Source organism: Oncorhynchus nerka, linkage group LG20 (genome assembly GCF_034236695.1).
Source record: "Oncorhynchus nerka isolate Pitt River linkage group LG20, Oner_Uvic_2.0, whole genome shotgun sequence".
NCBI lineage: Eukaryota > Metazoa > Chordata > Actinopteri > Salmoniformes > Salmonidae > Oncorhynchus > Oncorhynchus nerka.
Window position 1 is genome coordinate 36,752,694 of NC_088415.1, and position 22,860 is coordinate 36,775,553.

Here is a 22,860-nt window from a genome sequence, read left to right on the forward strand (position 1 = left end):
TCTCCTAATTGATTTGATTTATATACAACGCTCTTAGGTAGTCATGTCATATTCATCAACATGATTAATGTTTAAATTTGAATAGATTTCTAAAAAGAAAACCAATGGGTATCACATGAGCATAACAATCACTCTCAAATGTCACGGCAAACTGTGTATTAATGTAGTAATGTACCACAGACATTTATCAAGAGGGACTGAGAGCAGACATGAGTTGTGGTTGGGTCGATATCAACCTGGCCATGGTTTCCTCTCACCTCTCCATGTCTGTGCTGGGCCAGCCTGCCATCTGCATCAAATTCCCTCAGCACATCTTTAACCTTCAGCGTGCAGTCTGGGAGGAGAAGAGACACACAGGACACACACACTCTTATTTTAGAGTACTACAAACATGAATGTCTAAGTAATGATTGTTAGAGAGAATGAGTATAGAATCAGAAACTATAAGTGTTACTATAAGATAGCATGCATAACCCTTGACTTCTTACACATTTTGTTGTGTTACAGCCTGAATTAAATATGTATTCATTTTTCCCCCTCTCCCATCTACACACAATACCCCATAATGACAAAGTGAAAACTTGTTTTTAGAATGTGTGCAAATGTATTGAAAATGAAAGTACTCACACCCCTTTGCTATGACAGTCCACATTGAGCTCAGGTGCATCCAATTTCTTTTGATCATCCTTGAGATGTCACTACAACTTGATTGGAGTCCACCTGTGGCCAATTCAATTGTTTGGACTTGATCTAGACCTGTCTATATAAGGTCCCACAGTTGACGGTGCATGTCAGAGCAGAAACTACACCATGAAGTCCAAGGAACCATCCGCCGAGATAGAATTATGACGTCTATATCTGACATAACTACAGAGTTCCTTGGCTGAGATGGGAGAACATGCCAGAAGGACAACAGTCTCTACAGTACTTCACCAATCTGGGCTTTATGGGAGAGTGGCCAGATGGAAGCCACTCCTGAGAAAAACACGCCTGGAGTTTGCAAAAAGGCAGGTGAAATACAGAGCATAAGGCAAAAGATTGTCGTCTGATGAGACAAAAATGTTACTATTTGACCTGAATGCAAAGCGCTGTGTCTGGAAAAAAAACAGGCACAGCTCATCACCTGTCTAACATCATCCCTACCATGAAGCATGGTGGTGGCAGCATCATGCTATGGGGATGCTTTTCAGTGGCAGGGACTCCGAGACTGGTAAGGATAGAGGGAACAATGAATGGAGCCAAATACAGGCAAATCCTTGATGAGAACCTTCTTCAGAGTGCAAACAACCTTAGAATGGGGCGAAGATTTACGTTCCAACAGGACAATGACTCCAAGCATACAGCCAAAGCAACAATGGAATGGCTTCAGAACAAGAATGTGAAAGTCCTTGAGTGGCCCAGCCAAAGCCCAGACTTGAATCCCTTTGAAATCTGGAGAGGCTTGAAAATTGCTGTTCACCGCCGCTCCCCATCTAATTTAATAAAAGCTTGAGAAAATCTGCAAGGAAGAACGGGAGAAAATCCCCAAATCTAGATGTGCAAAGCTGATACAGACACACCCAAGACAACGCAAAGCTATAATCGCCACCAAAGGTGCTTCTACACAGTATTGACTCAGGGATATATTAATTAGATATTTAATTTTCAATAAAATATGCAAACATTTCTAAAAACATGTTTTCACTTTTGTCATTACGGGGTATTATTGTGTGTTGATGGGTGAGGAAGAAAAAAATCTATTTTGAATTCAGGCTGTAACAATAAAATGTGGATTAAGTCAAGGGGTATGAACACTTTCTGTCGGCAGAAATTACAAATATATCATATTCTACATAGCAACATGAAATGTGTATCACATGACAGATGTATTACGGCATTCGAATGGATAACAGACACTAGGATAAGGAATCCAGTTTTCTATTCCTTCATTTTCCTTCAAATTGAGGTTCACAAAATGTCTGAATCCAGAGATCTACCAAGAGAAATTGTGGGCCCCAATGTGGCAACGTTTTGCAGATACTTAGTAAGAGACAGTCATCACCACTTCCACATATGAGAGCGTGTGGGTGTAAAGGGAAGGCGATGCAGGGCTGAGGAGGCTTCCTGCCTGCATGTACTCACAGTCAATGTACTGCTGTAGCTGGATGAAGTCGACTGGGTTCAGCTCCTTCACCTCTGGGTCTGTGGGGGCGGACATGCTGCCTGCGTCTGCACATACCGCCGGTGCAGAAAAGGGGCGAGAGGAGAGGAGAACGAGTTACATCAGTCTTCTGCTGCGTGAATGTGAAATGGAGGCGGCTCAGACATCAAACCGGAATTGTAAGCTGAACATAACAGTGCTAGTTAGTAACTCACAAGGCAAGGGCTTTGTTTAGAAATGGCGCTTCAGATCATCACACCATGCAAACAGGTCAGCAACGGCCTGTTAAAACCCACAAAATTTACATCTGCAAATTGGCATGAACCACATAGTTCAACACCAGCATTGGCTTGCAAATACCCTCGGTGTCCTTTAGTCATCTCCAGTCATGATGTTAATAGTGTTCAGAGCAAATGTTTCAAAAACACCTGTCTTTCCACTCCCATGTTTCAAATTACATTGTTGATGTAACAACAAGCAAACGAATGCACAGTAGCCCAGTCCTAAGCTGACAAGCATAAGCAGCTTCAAGGAGCATTTTGTACTTCAGAATGCCCCGTGGGCCCAGTACAAGCTCTGCATAAGCAGTATCAGGCCACAGACACACCAAAGACATTATACGTCTCAAGAGTTTTAGTCTCCCCAAAGCTTTTTTCAGAGTGTTGTCTGACCCAGTTTTCTATTAATTCATAAATTTGCATGCGTTGCTCTGTAGAATCTAACACCTCTTCCTGAAATAGTCTGGCAAGTGTCAACCTTTTCATCTTTGTAGCTCTCCATCCACAATTTCTCTCTTCATATCAACCAAAAAACAGCAATTTTTGGATCAAATCATAAAATAATGTAATGAATCATCTCCATTTTAAAATGGGTTATTGTCCCAGTACCTAACAGCACTACGGGAGTATAGGTCAGACAGTCAGTGTTATATCTACAGCAATCAAAAGTCTGTCAGTCATGGGGTAATGCTGAAAAATAATAAACTCCTAAATGCCCACGTTCAATGTGACGTGGAACCACAATCTCTCTGTGCTAACAAAGGGTCACGTTGTCCCTTCTTAATTCCCCTCAAAAAGGTTAGCAGCGTTGCCTAGCAGTTTTGTTTAGGCAGCCAATCAGTTGAGAGGAGAGAATTGACAGGAAAGTGCCATTTGTTGATATGGCAGGCTTTTAAAAAGAACTACAAGGACTTATTTTATACTGCACATCATGCAACGTTTTGGATACCAGTTAGGGCCTTACTATACAGTTCAAATAATCTATCAAATAAAATTGGAATTGCTCATTTCTGCTAATTTGAAAGCAGACAATCAAAACATCTCAAAGAGCATACTAAAGTAGTGCTTCTAAACAACACATGGAAAATCCAGTTTTAGGCTACTTCCCTTGCCTTGCCTGTGGAAACAAGGCAGATGGCAGTTCTGCATGCCCTTCAAAGCAATACGCTGACATATGCATGTCTCTATTCCCTCATGTCGGACAGACGATGTACCACCCTTGTCTGACATCATTTAGGCCAGGGCAACCTGGGTCAAATCTGATTCACTACTTCCTGATCAGATATTATATTTGCATGCAGGATTTTTACATGCAGACTGGAAATCACTAACAAACAGAACAACATGTGATATATATATATATGCAAAAGCACTAAGTCGAAATTGGCCCCCATCATGAGCCACCCCATCCCATCCTAACCTTACCTCACCCCTACAGGTCAGGATTGTGCTGATTGTGATGAACATGGGAGTAGATTGGTAGAGCTGAAAGGGGGAGATCCAGGCAACCATCTATCAAGGCACAACAGAAACCTCAGCAGGTTCTTATCTGCCCGTGGAGTCATTCCACCTCAAAAAGCACAAAAAATAGGATTTCGACACCCACCATCTCAGGTTGTGCTGAAATGGTTTCTGTAGTTGGAAACAGATAAGATGGGCATGCCTGAAACATTATTTTGCTGAACATTTTTTAACTCTGAGAAATTAAGCTAATTGCACACAAAATTGGCAATTTCAATTTATAGGATTCATAAATTCAATAAATATGGTACCCAACATCTGATTTGTACAAAACCTCTTCTTAACAATGTCATGAGGAATCTAAATAAATGGTCAAAATCCACCCATGGAACCCCCCAAACTCCACATGGAGCCCACTCCAATGGCCAGCACACAGTATCAGTTCTCTATGTTGGTCAAGTAGTATCTAAGCTGCAGCTTGGGGTATTGTTGAATCATACTATGTAATTCTCAGTGAATTTGGTCAAAAAAATAAATAAAAAATCGTAAAATTTGCCATTGAAGTAGCTGGCATTTTCCCCATAAATGAGTGTGAACGTAACTGGTTTTGCCCACTAGATGCCACTGTTCCTGCTACCCTACTATCCATTTTGCTGTTCTCGTGTTTATTAAATCGATTACATTTTTACTTGTGATTAAAATAAATTAGGTCATAACAAGTCATGAAAGAAATTCAGTTCGTCCTTCTCTTAGCAACTAATACTCCATCCTTGAATAGTTCAAAGAAATAGGGATAGACCTCTCAAAGAGCTTCTATGTTGCAATTCTCATATGAAGACTCTTCCAACTAAACCCAAACATGTTATGGAGAAATGGCCTAGTGACTGTTGTGACAACCCTAATAATATAATACAATTATAAACCATTGCATGGCAGTCTTATGTTTTTAAATACAATTATTAGAAAACATTTTTATATGTTGTGTGTTTAGTGACAGTTACCATTAAATCTAACCCAATACCATTACCACTGCAAAACACCACATAGTGTGTGTTTGTGAATTTGACCATTGAAGACCCTTAGTTGCAGACCATAAGCACTGCTGTAGCCTAATGGCTTGCTTGTTCTAATCCAGACTTTTTAAAAGGGAATAAACAACACCTACAGGGTTGTTTCCTGGACACAGATTAAGTATAAGAGAAGTACCAACTGAATTGTTTCAATGAGGTTTTGCTCGAATTGTGAGCACAACATTTTGTATTTTACCTTTATTTAACTAGGCAAGTCAGTTAAGAACAAATTCTTATTTTCAATGACGGCCTAGGAACAGGGGGTTAACTGCCTTGTTCAGGGGCAGAATGGCAGATTTTTACCTTGTCAGCTCGGGGATTCGATCTTAAAACCTTTTGGTTACTAGTCCAACGCTGTTACCACTAGGCTACTTGCCACCCCATTTATTTTATTTTTTTACTTCAAGTTTCAATAAAAAGGTTGTTATCATTTAGTAAACACAAGAGACCAGCAAAAATGTATAAAAGGGTGTGGCAGTAGCAGGAAAAACAGTATCTATTGGGCAAAACCTGGTACTTTCACATTAATTTATGGGGAAAAACACAAGCTACTTCAATGGCTAATTTCTCTGAATAGGGGGGAGAAAACATCACAATATTCACTGAGAATACATTATAGTATGAATAAACTATACTCCAAACCACAGCTTCATACTACTTTTCAAACAGAGAACAGATACTGTATTCTGGACATTGGGTGGGGCTTTGTGGGGTTTGGGGGTGTCTGTGGGTGGCTTTGAACAATTCTTATTGGATTCCTCACATCTTAATCATTGTTCAGAAGAGGTTTGGTCCAAATCGAATGTTGGGTACTATATTTGTTGAATATTATATGAATCCTATAAATTGAAATGGCCAATTTGGGTGCAATCAATTAGTTCAAATTGTCTTTCAACAAAATAATGTTGCAGGAATGCTTATCTGTTTTTAACGACAGAAACCATTTCAGAATGATCTGAGCTGGTGGGTGTCATGGCTTGCTGAAATAAAATGGAATGACCCTGTGTTCTTTATACTCCTGTGTATACAAGCAGCCACCTGTCCCTTCCTGGGCTAGGCAATTATTTGGGTACAATTTCCAGCAATCAATTCAACATTACTGATTATTCATCTGTACTTGGAAATATACATTGCATTTTGTGATGCAAGCAGATTAAGTCATAAGGGAGTTCAGGAGAGGATCTGTGTACATTTAGTTTTTCTCTGCGCAGGTATAGATTATAAAACTACATATATTTTGTTTACCATATTGCAGTGCAGTAGGTATCCTAATTATCCTTCTTATATTCAGTGTATATAACCTATAGTTTACATATAGGCAGTCCATCCTTACAAGGTTATTTTCAAGGTATAGCTGTGGGGATGAACTTTTTCCATGCATGCAAGCTGTCGAGACGCCCACACCCTTTGTCAAGGAAATCTACTGTTTTGTAACAGTTAGGCTAGAGAGCAACAACCAATCTTAAACTTTTGTTCAAATTTTGTGGTTGAAAAACAGTCGTTTGCTTTGCACCGTGTCAGCATGCCTCATACTTGTCATAGCTAGTTGTTTTTCAATAGAAACCAAAATATTTTCAGAACCAACCTAGATGATCTATAGAGATTACATCAAGTAGGTTAACTGAGGAAAGGAAGGGCATGCTTGGTTGCTATGGAAAGTGTTTCCCTAAGTCAGCTCCGGTCCGTCAGCGCATTTTCACGGGTGACTGACAGGAGGGGACCAGGGAGGGCGGGGGGAGCCCTCAGCCCAGCCAGCCAGCCGCTATGAGTGTTCCCCTGCGCCCACGCCTCTCCTCCCACGCTACTCAGCTCTACCCCTCTAAACTAAAAGGCCACACAGACTAGATTGCATTCCACATGCAGATGCTTGTACTGTGACTCATGCTGTGAGCGGGGAATACTCCCTCACTCTAAAAATGGACCCTTTACTCATGAGGTCACTTCTCAGGTTTCATACAAAATAAAAAATATATTTTTGTTGAGTGTTGACAACAGAGCCGGAGTGAAAATTCTTGATAATGAAGTTTGCGTTCCTGGAACTTCAACCTTTACTTGTTTAGTCTTCCTATTGCACCGACAGTATCTTTCTTGTACATTATCTGAATTGAGCGCAATTTCTAATGTCAGATCAGATTACTAATCAAGCTATTACATTTACAGAAATGTAATTATATTTGAGACAACAAATGTCAGATGTCAGGCAGGGTTTGTCTGAGTGGAAAAACATACTATGAATCACACATTTCTGTCAAATGTGGGCGAGACACAGCTTGTTGCCTTTAAATTTTTTATTTCTACCAAACAATGAGTGTATGGCCCATCACTCTTTTGACATCCATAAAAAAACGTTCGCAACAGGCTGTGGGTGGAGGCAGTCCCGTGGAACACTGTGGTGCTTTGAATACAGACGAAACACAAACCCGGGCCTGGACTTGTGAGCGTGCGCCCTTCCCTTCTGTAACCACGCCACTTTCACTCTCTGAGTGTTGCTACGTGTTTGGAGGACCTTTTCTCCTCTGTTACTGTACGCCTCCCTTCATAAAACCATTTAACTGTACAATCTCTGCACAGGGAGCAAATTACATGTATTTTTATTGTTTCCTAATCACGCTGTCAATTGGAAAAACACAAACGCAGGGATAACTCATATTTAACAATCGACATTTCATTCATTTGACTATCCCGCCATTTAATATTATAGTTAAACAATGTGCAATCAAGTTTTTTATTTTTTATTTAGCTGTCTAAGATCAAGTAATGTTCATGAGAAGCGAATAACAATGCACGTATCGAATTAAGATTGTAGGATGAATGAGTTCCATAATACAAGGCGAAACCATGAGTTACAAGGCATTACTGGCAAAAGCATAATTCTAAGCATGTAGATCTTAAACGGTGCAAGACAAAGCATGAACTAAACACACCTGCTCAGGCCAAACAGTCTATAAGAGGAGTATTTGCAACCTTTTCTGGAGGGAAGGGGTGTCAAACTCATTCAATGGAGGGCCTAGTGTCTGCTGTTTTTTTGGTTTTGTCCTTTCAATTAAGACCTAGACAACCAGGTGAGGGGAGTTCCTTACTAATCAGTTACCTTAATTTATCAATCAAATCCAAGGGAGGAGAGGAAACACGCACACTCGGCCCACCGTGGAATGAGTTTGACACGTGCAGTAGGGTGATAGCAGGGCAAGAGAGAACAAAATACCTTCAATCCATTTATACTAGATCAGACTTGTTTATATTCAAAATCAATTGTTGACCAACCATAGACCAAACCAAAAGTAAAACAACTAAGATATCCAATCAGATAGAACCAGCCAACATCCTCTTGAAAGGGGATCACAACTAGGTGTGATAACCTAAGGGGGTGGGCTGAGTACAACAGAGATGTTTACTCTGAGCAGAGTAACAATTACCACAAAGATACAGTACCAGTCAAAAGTTTGGACACACCTACTCATTCAAGGGTTTTTCTTTATTTTTTTTACTATTTTCTACATTGTAGAATAATAGTGAAGACATCAAAACTATGAAATAACACGTACGGAATCATGTAGTAACCAAGTGTTAATAAAACAAATCAAAATATGTTTTATATGAGATTTTTCAAAGTAGCCAAACTTTGCTTTGATGACAGCTTTGCACACTCTTGGCATTCTCTCAACCAGCTTCACGATGTAGTCACCAATCAGTTTTGTTGTCACAGGTAGGGGTGGTATACAAAAGATAGTCCTATTTGGTAAAAGACCAAGTCCATATTATGACAAGAACAGCTCAAAAAAGCAGAGAAAGACAGTCCATCATTACTTTAAGACACGAAGGTCAGTCAATGCGGAGAATTTCAAGAACTTTGAACGTTTCTTCAAGTGCAGTCGCAAAAACCATCAAGCACTATGATAAACTGGCTCTCATGAGGACCGCCACAGGAAAGGAAGACCCAGAGTTACCTCTGTTGGAGAGGATAAGTTCCTTAGAGTTACCAGCCTCAGAAATTGCAGCCCAAATAAATGCTTCACAAAGTTCAAGTAACAGACACATCTCAACATCAACTGTTCAGAGGAGACTACGTGAATCAGGCTTTCATGGTCAAATTGCTGCAAAGAAACTACTACTAAAAGGACACCAATGAATCCAAATGAGCTATTTTTGGTTCCAACTGCCATGTCTTTGTGAGACACAGAGAAGGCGAATGGATGATTTCCGCATGTGTGGTTCCCACCATGAAGCATGGAGGAGGAGGCGTGATGGTGCGGGGGTGCTTTACTGGTGACACTGTCTGTGATTTATTTAGAATTCAAGGCACACTTAACCAGCATGGCTACCACAGCATTCTGCTGCGATACGCCATCCCATCTCGTTTGCGCTTAGTGGAACTATCATTTGTTTTTCAACAGGACAATGACCCAACACATCTCCAGGTTGTGTAAGGGCTATTTGACCAAGAAAGAGAGTGATGGAGTGCTGTATCAGATGACCTGTCCTCCACAATCATCTGACCTCAACCCAACTGAGATGGTTTGGGATGAGTTGGACCGCAGTCAACAAGTGCTCAGCATATGTGGGAACTCCTTCAAGACTGTTGGAAATGCCTTCCAGGTGAAACTGGTAGAAAGAATCCCAAGAGTGTGCAAAGCTGTCAAAGGCAAAAGGTGGCGACTTTGAAGAATATAAAGTATATTTTGATTAAAACTTTTTTTGTTACTACATGATTCCATATGTGTTATTTCATAGGTGATGTCTTCACTATTATTCTACAATGTAGAAAATAGTTTAAAAAAATAAGTACAACCCTTGAATGAGTAGGTGTCCAAACTTTTGACTAGTACTGTATATTAAACATTATTACATTCATTTAGATGGCACCAAAGTTATCTTTAGATATCAACTTTCAGATAGAATAACACTATAGCATCCATGTTTGGTATCTAACACCTATTTCAAGTCAGTCCTTTGTGTAACCGATGTGAAAAGGCTAGCTAGTTAGCAGGGTGCGCGCTAATAGCGTTTCAGTTGGTGACTTCACTCGCTCTGAGACCTTGAAGTGGTTGTTCCCCTTGCTCGGCTATTGTGACGCGATGGGTAACGATGCTTCGAGGGTGGCTGTCGTCGATGTGTGCAGAAGGTCCATGGGGCGAGGAGAGGGACGGTAGCTAAACTGTTACATTTGGATACTGTAGACTACTTGTCAATTAATTCCATGGAGGGCTGAGTGTCTAAGGGTTTCACTCCTCCCTTGTACTTGATTGATGATTTAAGGTCACTAATTTGTAAAGAACTCCCCTCACCTGGTTGTCTAGGTCTTTACTGAAACCAAAAACCTGCAGGCTCTAGGCCCTCCATGGATTGATTTTGACACCCCTGGTGTAAAAAGAGCAACATTTTGGCCCCTCCATGGGGAGGGCTGACTGGCCCTTGAGTTGTGTTCTTGTGTTCATGGGCCATTTGCCATACAGCCCCAGGTGACAGATAGACAATAAGTTGGGGGCAGGGCCTACACACACACTCTATCTCTAGCTCTATTGAACCCGGTTAGATTCATTTAATTTCTCTGCAACAACAGACAGAGAAGATCCTTTCCCAGTGTGACCCACTTCCTGATGCGTCTGTAATCTGTAGAAATGGTCTTTTTGCTTATTAACCAATAGGTTGACCTGACCAGGAATGCCTCTCTCGATGTTTTCCTGTGATTATTTACATGTGCAGCATGATCTGATAAGTATGACTTGAATAGGAGTCTAGCCAGTATTTCCAGAATGTTGTTTTGTCTTCCTCTCCTTCAGTGTAGAGGGAAACCAGGAAATGGTCATTTTAACAAGAACTGATGACCTCACTTAGCTTGAATGAAAATGCTGACACTACACTGAAATACAAAGTACAGCAAAGTCTTTCTTCTTAATCAACCTCATTGTTATTTTAGCTAAATTCCATATTCATACATGTAAATGTATCAGTCAAAAAACTCTGTTTATAATTTTTGAGAATGAAATTGAACAATAAACACAATATCTTCTCACAACAGAAAAGCTATTAAAACGTTGAATGTTTGTAATTTGCATGAGGTTTTTATAGAATGTATTTATTCCCCAGACTGGTTTGTATAGTCTGTTTGTTTTTCTATATTATATTTTGAATTGCTTTACAATAAATAAATAAAAACTATTAAAACATTTTAATAAAAACTACAATTAAAAAAATGTTTTTTCCATTGAGATGGCAATAGGATTATGTCTACACAAAAATACATACACAAATTACAAAATTGAAAGTTGACTGTTTGTGGTTTCATTACGCATAAAGATGTAATATGGTATAGGAAACCTGATGAACATATATCAGAAGGTACAACCAGCAGTAGTCATAATTCTAAATAATGCACCAAGTCACTTGGCTCTGTCATAACCTCACATGGTCTCTCCTATCATTGCTATGCAGACGACACACAATTAATCTTCTCCTTTCCCCCTTCTGACGACCAGGTGGCGAATCGCATCTCTGCATGTCTGGCAGACATATCAGTGTGGATGACGGATCATCACCTCAAGCTGAACCTCGGCAAGACGGAGCTGCTCTTCCTCCTGGGGAAGGACTGCCCGTTCCATGATCTCGCCATCACGGTTGACAACTCCATTGTGTCCTCGTCCCAGAGCGCTAAGAACCTTGGCGTGATCCTGGACAACACCCTGTCGTTCTCAAATAACATCAAGGCGGTGGCCCGTTCCTGTAGGTTCATGCTCTACAACATCCGCAGAGTACGACCCTGCCTCACACAGGAAGCGGCGCAGGTCCTAATCCAGGCACTTGTCATCTCCCGTCTGGATTACTGCAACTCGCTGTTGGCTGGGCTCCTGCCTGTGCCATTAAACCCTACAACTCATCCAGAACGCCGCAGCCCGTCTGGTGTTCAACCTTCCCAAGTTCTCTCACGTCACCCCGCTCCTCCGCTCTCTCCACTGGCTTCCAGTTGAAGCTCGCATCCGCTACAAGACCATGGTGCTTGCCTACGGAGCTGTGAGGGGAACGGCACCTCAGTACCTCCAGGCTCTGATCAGGCCCTACACCCAAACAAGGGCACTGCGTTCATCCACCTCTGGCCTGCTCGCCTCCCTACCACTGAGGAAGTACAGTTCCCGCTCAGCCCAGTCAAAACTGTTCGCTGCTCTGGCCCCCCAATGGTGGAACAAACTCCCTCACGACGCCAGGACAGCGGAGTCAATCACCACCTTCCGGAGACACCTGAAACCCCACCTCTTTAAGGAATACCTAGGATAGGATAAAGTAATCCTTCTCACCCCCCCCTTAAAAGACCTAGATGCACTATTGTAAAGTGGCTGTTCCACTGGATGTCATAAGGTGAAAGCACCAATTTGTAAGTCGCTCTGGATAAGAGCGTCTGCTAAATGACTTAAATGTAAAATGTAAAATGCAAGTGTGATTATGTTGTGTGCTGAGCAATGTGTTGGTTTGTCAGCTGTTTTAGGTGACAACTAGGCTTGTTCTTCTCATAACAAGAACATAAATTGAAGAGACAAATTGTATTTTTTCCACCAATTATCCTGCATTGATAAATATTTGCAAGGATGTCAACATATTCCACCCATACAAGGCTCCTTGCATCAGGAATCACATAGAGGGATAACATTATCTACAGACAGGTGGAAAAAGTAAGCGGTCTGGTCTACAATATTGAGCCATAATATAGAGGTGACAGTTTAACACCGCTATATCATAGTAGTAGGTTAGCCTATCCTAGGCTATACCACATTGCCTGTGCAACCTCCAGGCTAGCAAGCATGTCTAAAGGTTAAGTTATAGGTTAAGGGGAGAAACTTACCACTGGGACCATCAAGCTGTAGATGTAAACCTAGTATCAGAGTAGGCTGCCACTCAAAAAGTAGCCTAGGTTTTGCCCACCGAGGGAACCAACTGAGATCATTTGGGCGAGGCGAGGGATAGTGTAATCTCTCTCTTTAAATATGTATTTTACCCATATTTATAAGCGGCGCAACGAATCATTCACAGGCAATATGTACGCAAAGTTGTAAACGGACATACACGATGAATTGAACTTCAGCCAGGGTGACTGAATGAGGGATGTTTTGAGCGTCAATTACCTATATTTCGCGATGATGAGCGTTGTCCGGCCGTCGTTCTTCTTCGAGCGGGTTGGAGTGCTCCTCGGCGAGGGGGCACAATTCAAAGTTTTAGACGCAGCAAGATGCCCGAGACAGTCTGTGATGGACGCTGCAATAAAGTGGTCTAGTTGTCAGCTTTCATTTATCCAGATAGAATAGGAAAGATTGCCTGACTCCCACGCCCGACTCAGTAATGTCCCCCTCCCGAGCAATAAAGCATAGCCTGAAAGCACCGCCTCGAACTGTCATCTGCGCGCACTTTGACCGACGCGGTGATGATGTACATTGGGCTTGCCCTGTTTACTCCAGTCTAGTGAATGGGTGTGGGTTCTTCTTTTATCATTTATGTGGGCTCGGCTATAGAGCAGCGATGGACAAATCCAGTTGCAGTCGATGACTTCCCTTTAGCCAATATTTTATTTTCTAAGCGCTGTGCGCACTACATCTTCGGCCAAGCGGTCTGGAACAGTTTGGCACAGGTGGATGAGCTCTGTAACAACAGCATGGTTGTTGGTAGGCTTACCGAGCTCCCAACTGCCTTGTTACAGTAGCCTATAATGCAACATAATTTATGTCAGTGTGGCAGAAATCAGTCCCATAACAGGGTGTTGTTGAGGCAATGATGGATTGACAGTAGCCTAAATATTGATTATGCCTAACTATTGTCCTTTTGATGGCTTGCATTTATGAGGTTAAAGCACTGAACAAACAAATGTCCATTGTGACATCTGGTCCAACAATACAATTGTACTGGCATACAGGTAGAAGCTGTCTCAATCCATTAGATCAGTGGCAGGGGGGGGGGGGGGGGGGTCTAACTTACTTTCAATTTACTCTTGAAAGTTGTAATAGTTGAAATTGGGTAGTGCATAATCCGTTTTCCTCTTGTCTAAACAGTCATTACATACCTTAGAGAGCTTTTTATAACCTGTCAGAAATGTCCAGATCAACTAGCCCATGTCAGATAACGTTTTTTAGCAAGGTTTTGTAGCCCATAGATTTTGTTGTAATGCTTGAGCCACTTAAATTCCACATGAACACACATTAGACATGGCAAAATGTATAGAATTGAAAGAAAATTAGCTTTAAAATGGCAAAATGTTCTTTACCCCATGACAAAATGTGTAGAATTGCAGGAAATAAGCTTTAAACCTGTGGAAGATGTTCCCCAATGCTGGAAGAGGGGCCTGAGATAAACAATTTGGGAACCCCTGCATTAGATATTTATTTTGATTTTGATTGAACCTTTATTTAACTAGGCAGGTCAGTTAAGAATAAATTCTTATTTACAACGACGGCCTACCCCGCCAAACCCGGACGACGCTTGGCCAATTGTGTGCCGCCCTATGGGACTCCCAATCACAGCCGGATGTGATTCAGCCTGGACCATTGAACACCAAATAATGAATCAGAGGATTTTCAGGCACAATAACAAAAACATGCCATTTGGCAAAGCACATGGCATTCCATCCATTCACAACAAAGGGAAGGATTTAAAAGGAAAGTCCTCAAAAGAGAGTATGGGCTGCTGGCCAGAGCTCAGCGGACACTGCTGCTGTAGACATACTGTACACAATGACTGTACTGACCATGTGGGTGTTTGTGTGGGTAGACAAACAGACTGCTGCTTAGACCCCTAATGATCAGAAACCATGACGTATGGAGGAGGCCCTGCTTGTAAATAGGGGTGACTTGATACTGTAAGAAAATAGCCATACAACAGTACCATGAGTATCATCACAATTGCAATTTTATTTATTTTTGTCTCTACACCCAACCGCACAAAAGAGAAAATGACACAAAAGAGAAAAAAATGACAGAATGACAGGAACAAAAGATAGAATACAGAACAAAAGATTCACAATCCAAATTGATCTTCATTTAATTGACGTGTCTGTACATTATGGTTACACAAAGTAACATGAAGTTAATTTCCAAATGTTTGTCAGTGGTGTAAAGTAACGAAGTAAAATACTTGGAAGTACTACTCAAGTTGTTTTTGGTGTATATGTACTTAACTATTTATATTTTGGACAACTTTTACTCCACTACATTTCTGAAGAAAATATGTACTTTATACTCTCATACATTTTCCCTGACACCCAAAAGTACGCTCTACATTTCGAATGCTGAGGCAGGACATAAATATGGTGTAATTAATACACCTATCAATATAACGCGCTGTCATTCCTACTACTTCTGATCTGGCGGACTCACCAAACACAAATACTGTGTTTGTAAATGATGTATGAGTGTTGGTGTGCACCTGGCTGTCCGTAAATAATAAAATAAAGGAAATTGTGCCATCTGGTTTGCATAATACAAGGAATTTGATGTATAGCATTTACTCAAGTATGAAAATTGAGTACTTTTCCCACCATTGATGTTTTTTTCTACTCCATGTCTTTAGATCAAGTCCCTTTTTGTTTGTTATTTTAGTTTAATTCAGTTATTAAAAGCCTTTAGAGAAAAGTTCGGTAAAAAAAAAAAAAAACACAAAAAAGCTTCAATCTTGATTGAAATAAAACAGATTAGGCTACACAATGTTACACCCCAAATGTTTAATGTCAGTTGGACCCAACTTGATGTTGACTATGTACAACAGAAGCAAAAGGACAATTATAAGCTTAATTGTATTTACATAACACGAAAACATCTTCAAGCATATTCTTCCAAATAAATAAATAAAATGCATGGCACAAAAAAATATGCTAAACATCATGACATATTCACAAAAAAAACAATGCTGGAGTGAGCAAAACATGTCCAAAGGTAGCATCCTGAAACACATGGCCAATGTTTACACAGATAGCCCAATTCTGATCTTTTTTCACAAATTTGACCAATCAGATCTAATGTGAAAATAAATCAGAATTGTGCTTCCTGTGTGAACGCAGATGGAAACCAACAGACAAAAATTACATTGTCTAATTATTGTATAAGAAGAATAGCTAGAGTGTATATTTTGTCAATATAATATTTGTATTTACATAATTTTTTATACTCATTTATTTACACAACAGAAGGCGTAGGATGGGGGAATCTAGAGAAACTTAGATCAGACAAAGCTTTTAATAGCACATTATGTGACTCTTGTAAACATTCCATCTTAGAATATCCTGGTTATTATCAGTTGTTCTTTTAAGAGGTGTATTTTTGGAAATGTCCTTTTAAGGCAAAGATATTAAGCTCATATGTAAGTAATACTCTTTTTCTGGTCATTTTAGGATCCTTTCAGATCTTCCATTCTGCTTAACCCCCACCCCTTTTCACGTTCATCTTTCAAGAGACAAACAATTACATAACCACTGTGAAATTGAAGAAGGGAAAAAAAAAAAAGATGTCTGCCACTCTGGTATGCTCCCATGATGATTTAGTCAGACGCAAAAAAAGACAACGTTTCGATCCGAGTTGGATCTTCATGGATCAAAACATTGTCTTTCTTTAGGGTCTGATTACATCACCATGGGAGCATAACATTTCTTTGTTCTTTGATACGTTCGTCTGTCCTGCACCTGATAAGTATGTATTTTTGTATTTTTATATTTTTTCCATCGAGAAATAGACCCATAATTTGTATGTTTTTAGAGAGGAGTATTTTTTATATTTTTTAAGAGGAATAAATCCCTGACATTAATGTCTGCACTCCTCTCTGCCAAACTATACGAGACATTCTCCTAATGTTGGCTAGTTTCTTATAAAATCTCCTTCCCTCCTTGCGTTCTTATAAGATCTCCTCCACCCCATGGGCAAAGATCATGACCAGGCCAGGCTCTAGGATCATGTCCTCTCCCATGTGTTGATTCTCACAGGCCATCAACACCACCGCCTGTTTCCCAGGGATCCGCTTGGCAACGTAGTTCTCGTAGTAACGCCGGTTCATCTGCCGCGTCTCCAGTGTGGCCAGGCCCTGCGGCCAGTTGCGCTCGTGGGCATTCTCAATCAGATCATTAACGATGGACAGAGGACAGCCACTGTCGATGAGTGAACGCTTGATGACCGCCTGGAGAACTGCGTCTGGCGTGGAGATCATCCCACCCCAGCGTGTCACCCGCGCAGGTTGGAGGGAATTTACCCATCTGTTGGGCAGGAAAGGAACAGGTGAGATGGGGAAATAGTTTTTTTTTTTTTTATAGCTCTAAAGAACTTTGTGACAATACTGCGGATGTAAAAAAGGGATTTATTAAATTTGATGAAGTTCAGGGTGATTTAAGTGGTTGTACACATTGATAATTTTAACATACAATATCCAAAACTAAGTAAATAGATGACGCTTGCTGAAATAAAATGCTGAAACTATGTAAAAATGTCCTAAAAGGACAGGGCCAGGGGAACAGGAGAGTAAACTCACTCCAGGATCTCGTTGTACTCTATGCTCTCCTCCAGGTTCTGCATGTTGGGGTTGGCGCTGCGTATTGCTCTCATGTAGGCTTTTAGCAGCTGGATGTCCCGTTTCTAACAGAGAAAGACACAGACACATTATATTCCTGACCTTTGAGGAACAGAGCACTAATGGATTTTTATGAATTACGCATTTGCATATGTTTGTACGCTGTGTGTGTGTGTGCGCGTGCGTGTCTGTTTACTTGTTCCCCCAGCTGATGCTTGTGCTCTACAGCATTCTTCTCCAGTTCAGAGATCTTGGTCTGCTGCTGCTGTACCACGCCACGTAAGTGCTTGATGCAGTTGTGGTTGCACATCTCATCCTTTGGCATCTCTAACCTGTAGAGAAATTGTGACATTATGAAATTAAAGCCACTAGATCACTCAATTTGTATTTTATTTAACCTTTATTTAACTAGGCAAGTTAGTTAAGAACAAATTCTTATTTACAATAACGGCCTACCCCGAACAAACCCTAACCTGGATGACGCTTGGCCAATTGTGAGCTGCCCTATGGGACTCCCAATCACGGCCGGTTGTGATACAGCCTGGAATCGAACCAGGGTCTGTAGTGACACCTCTAGCACTGAGATGCAGTGCCTAAGACCGCTGTGCCACTCGGGAGCCCCCACTCTAGAGACCACTACAAGACTAGATACGGTCACATTCTGCAGTGGTGGTGCGGCATGGCCAGGAACTCAAAAGTCATAGCCATGTTTTTCATTCTGGCCGGTCTGTTCTACTCTGCTGTGTAATGTGCTCTAAGGTGACTCACCCACAGCCCTCCTCACAGTTGATGGGCCTTTTGGGGTTGTGCTCACAGTCCTTCAGGTGAGACTGAAGTTGATCTAGCCGCAGTGTGGCTGTGCAGCCGAAGCCAGCATTGTCACAAGCAATCTGGAGTTTGGAGAGCATGTTGCGCATGATGCGGGGCACGGGCCGGAGGTGAGCCAGTGTCACCACCGTGCGGTCCACAGGACAGATCTGCTGTTGATTGAACCACTGGGTGATACAGGCGTTGCAGAAGGCATGCTCACAGTGTGGGGCCTACATGTGAGAGAAAATAATGAGAGGAGATGGAGAAGGGTAAAGAGGTAGGGGGAAATAAGTATGTTTTGTAATAAAAATAATAATTACATCAGTAGGTCTTTATCCCAGAAATAGGTGACTAGCTAAGAGGAAAGTTCGATTTTTTTGTAATAAAAATAATAATTCAATTGATGAAAGGAATGAACAATTCCTTGCACGTCCTGGCTGAGAAGGGAAGAGGGAAATGTAGGGCACTAACCTGCACTGGCTCCTCCAGTACCATGCTGCAGATGGGACACAGCAAGTCTTCATCCACCTCCCCTTGGAACCTGGTGACGTCATACCCCATGGCACATCACTGAGACACACACGTTTCTGCAGAATACAAGCCTGGTAGGTGAGTCACTGCCTGAAGAAAATCCATTTCACAATGCAAACCTGTCTAGAGGACTGTTTATGGCATATCTGCAAAAGCAACGCAGCAAAACGAACATACCCCAACCTGTGCAATGAACATAACTTCAATCCTTGTTTTGTTGTTACCGTATTTTTAGCATCGTAAACAACCTCAGCTATATCCTCATGCTAAACAATGTTGAGTGGCTCAAATCAGTAACTTGAGAGAACTAGTGAGAAAACAGAAAAGCAGTGCCATCACTCACAAATGGCCCTCATTTCTCCCATTCAGCAGGACTGTCAAAGGTCACATGGAGTGGCTTTGATGAGACATTGTATTGGGAGACATTCACAATCAGACACATAAGCCTAACTTTCTAGGCATTTACTTAGAAATGATATCATGGTAATGACACAGAACTTAAACCAAAGACAGTACCGTATGGTTTGAAACTCCGCAATTACTATCCTTGGGGCTGCAGCCAGGGTGGGAAATTAACTTTATGGTCCACCAGCCACTGTGGCAGGTAGATTTTTTTTTTTTAAAACAGCCACTCATATTTTTTTTTACCTGTCAAAACATTGTTTTCACTATAACTACACCAAAAATCACCACAGAAAGAAATGGATGAGCATGCTTTCTATCATTTCTAAAACAAGAAATGTATTACTAATAAGAAATAATGGGATACATTTCTTAAATTTCATTACATTTGTGACCTGTGTTTTAACCAATGTACGTTAAAATAAACAATTTAGTATTACAATCTAAATGTACCTTTAATCAATCTGTCTGCATATTTCAAGATATGGCATATGAGTGTGCAGTGAGACATGGGTTGAACGATACTTTTCTTGTCAATTATCTTGAAAAAAACATGCACTTAAAAAATGGAAATCAACCAGTCCTCCATCTTTAATACAATGGAAATGTCAAATGCTTATTATCTAAATGTTGAAAGTGCGTGGGTAATAGAGAGAAAAAACAAAATGGTGCGGTTTGAGGCCATGTGGCGGAGAATGATGCAGGCACTGGATATGGGGGTGTGAGCATGGGGATCTGGGCAGGAGTTATGTTGTGGATGTTTGTGTGCGTCTGTCTGTGGATATATATATATATATATATATTTTTAAAATCTCTAACAGTTCTTCAAATGAACATCAAGAATCAACAAAGTGCCTGCCCTGCCACAAACAGCTGAGTGATACAACTTATTTATTATGATTGTTCAGGGCTCTATGCTGACATTTATTTTTTTAAAGTACATGATGTGCTCCTATGTAAACATATAGAAGAAGCACACAAATAAATCTAGGAGAGCAATCAAAGTATTTGAGCGTTTTAATGACTAAACGTCCATGTATAACAGTTTTTTGGGAGTTATCCATGCTCAATCATTAGGTGAGATTTGCTCCAGGGTGGCGCAGTGGTCTAATAAGGCCCTGCATCTCAGTGCAAGAGGAGCCACTACAGTCCCTGGTTCGACTCCAGGCTGTATCACATCCAGCCCGTGATTGAGAGTTCCATAGGGCTGCGCACAATTGGCACAGCGTTGTCTGGATTTGGCCGTCATTGTCAATAAGAATTTCTCCTCAACTGACTTGCCTAGTTAAATAAAAGGTTTAAAAATACAAAACATTTGAGCTAACCCTTTAAGGGACGGGCCGTTACCGTGGTAACTTCAGCACTCGCTTGTCTGTGACTGACAAAAAAAATCACCAACTGCGACGTCTTCCTGGCAGCAAACTCAAAGTAACATTGAAAAACAACCTAACATTAACAAAACGATGTAACTGGCCAAGAAACACGAGGACAGTGTCACACTTTAGTACTATTTCTTGTCAAAAACGACCCATTTCTACATGTGGGTTTTGGATTAAAAACACTTCCCAAATACTCAGTGTGACGTGGCCGGTGAAATAGACATTCTTACCCCGCGAATGACTAAATCTGCCCGCATTTGGCGGGTGTTAATTTCCAACCTTGGTTGCAGCTGCAGCTTTTGGCATAGGATGAAGAGACGGGGCATTAAATAGTTTGATCTGACTAGGGCCTGTTTTCTGGGTGGTGACTAAGAGCCTGCTGATTAACACAATAGTGTAATCACAACTAGCTACCATAGATGCTAGACTGTAGCCTAAACAATCAAATGGAGAACATCTCTGCTTTAAACCCTTGCTGCCTAGCCTCCCATATTTGTTGTCCCACTCACAGCTGACTTGTGACACATTTTCAGTATGGCAGGCAGCAACACTACACAGAAGACTGGGAGGGATGGTTAAATAAGATATCTTAGCTGAAATTATAGGACATTTTACAGACTGTGGCTTTAATGAAATGCGATAGCTAGCTAGCGGACTAACAGTTAGACCTGCAGCTTATAAATGGGAGTTATACGAACGTTCGTTAGCAAGCTGCCATCAAAGAGAGTCAACGTTAGTTTAGAAAATAAGTAAAGCCAACTAGCTAGATAGGTTGATCTAGTGATGGCTAGCCTAGCTAGCACTACAGCTGACTAGCTTGCTAGGCCAACTGTTGGCTATATCAGCACGCTCTTGTTGACTTGCTAATGTTATTTTACTTATAACCCTTTTTCAAATAAAATATTCTGTTATCGGCATAAACACTTACGTCCTTGAAGAGCAAGCAAAATGATTGCGACAATTTCCGTAATTTCAGACCTCTGCTGACAGCTAGCTAGCCTCCAGCCACATCAGCTAGCCTAAGTAGGTTGTTGCTGGTTTGGCAAGCAAGCCACTCCGCCTCCTCAACCCGACAGGGGGGCGTCGGAGATGATTGAAATCAAATTCTATTTTAAAAAATGTAAGAAAAATAATTGTATACAAAAAAATTCTGGAGATATTATTGAAAATAAAAACAAGGCAACAGTGAAAATGTCGTCCCCCACGAATGATGCAGCGCCCCCCCTTGAGCCAAGTGAAATATCGCGTGTGACTAACACATTTCAGTTAATTACTATATAGCTCCGGACTTGGGCCAATCATTTTAATTTTGTATATTGGGGATTGCAATGGCAAGACGCATCACTCATCCATGTGTCTTCCAAATCAGGCCAGTGCTGTCTTAAATATCGCGTGTGACTAACACACAAACGAATGGGGGTGGAGAAAGATCCACAGTCTCCGATTTCATCATGGGGACCATTATCACTAAATCTGGTTTGTAATTCAACGTGGGTCATTGGATGTGGGCCCTTCGGGGCCTTCTGCTTCCTGTGGAAGTGGCTGACTCCTAAGGTCCCTTGCAAGACTACCTATTTGGGGCATTGTCCTCTGTGTTCTCTTTTTTTTGTGGGAAGGTGACTGTGCCTCTTGTCAGGCCTGGGTCTAGACCACCATCATATTTTGGCTCCCATGGGCCGTAGATGCACCAGCAAAGACGGTGTGCTGGCTCTGGGGTTCAAGACAGAATTCTCCTCTTTGGACTTTTCTGACTATCATCGTCCGACTCATAATCTATTATCCCATTAGGCCTACTCATCCCTGTCTTTCATTAAGAGATATGACTATTTACCTGTAATGTATTCTTCAACATTTTAAGTGATAACGACTTGCATACAGTAGGCCTATCATCAGAAAGGTTGAGAGAATTACACTATTCTTTTTGGGAAAATTCAATCAACTCAACACTTGTCAAATCAAATCCCATTTTACTTGTCACATGCGTCGTAAACAACAGACATGGACTAACAGTGAAATGCTTACTTACAGGCCCATCCCAAACAATGCAGAGAGAAATAAAAAAGAGAAATAATAGAAAAGTAAAACACGTAAAAGTAATGATAGATACACAATGAGTAACGATGACTTGGCTATATACAAGGGGTACCAGTACTGAGTCTATGTGCAAGGGTACAAGTTAATTGAAGTAGATATGTACATATAACTAGGAATAAAGTGACAGATATTTAAATAGTGACATACGCTGCTGCTACTGTTTACTAACTATT

The 22,860-nt window shown here is 41.1% G+C and overlaps 2 protein-coding genes across 3 annotated transcripts in view; both read right to left on the bottom strand.

Moving 5' to 3' along the window:
• LOC115102423 (diacylglycerol kinase alpha-like) overlaps positions 1–13,341 on the bottom strand; it is a 36,968-nt gene extending 23,627 nt beyond the window's left edge. The window contains exons 1-3 of one of the 2 annotated variants that reach the window (XM_029622357.2): positions 13,061–13,341; positions 2,122–2,208; positions 258–334 (exon numbers count right to left, since the gene is read on the bottom strand). In XM_029622357.2, coding sequence (XP_029478217.1) covers positions 258–334; positions 2,122–2,197 — 153 coding nt within the window. In that variant the 5' untranslated portion in view covers positions 2,198–2,208; positions 13,061–13,341. Of the gene's footprint in view, positions 1–257; positions 335–2,121; positions 2,209–12,780; positions 13,028–13,060 lie in introns of those variants that run through there. The other variant, XM_029622358.2, reaches the window with a different exon arrangement.
• A 1,465-nt stretch (positions 13,342–14,806) lies between these two features.
• On the bottom strand, positions 14,807–21,832 carry LOC115102424 (E3 ubiquitin-protein ligase NRDP1). The gene is made up of 6 exons (XM_029622360.2): positions 21,522–21,832; positions 18,753–18,868; positions 18,240–18,511; positions 17,668–17,803; positions 17,433–17,536; positions 14,807–17,160 (listed from the first exon to the last, which is right to left on the bottom strand). The coding sequence occupies exons 2-6, from the start codon at positions 18,840–18,842 to the stop codon at positions 16,806–16,808; spliced, it is 957 nt and encodes a 318-aa protein (XP_029478220.1). The 5' UTR covers positions 18,843–18,868; positions 21,522–21,832; the 3' UTR covers positions 14,807–16,805.
• Between the last annotated feature and the right edge of the window lie 1,028 nt (positions 21,833–22,860).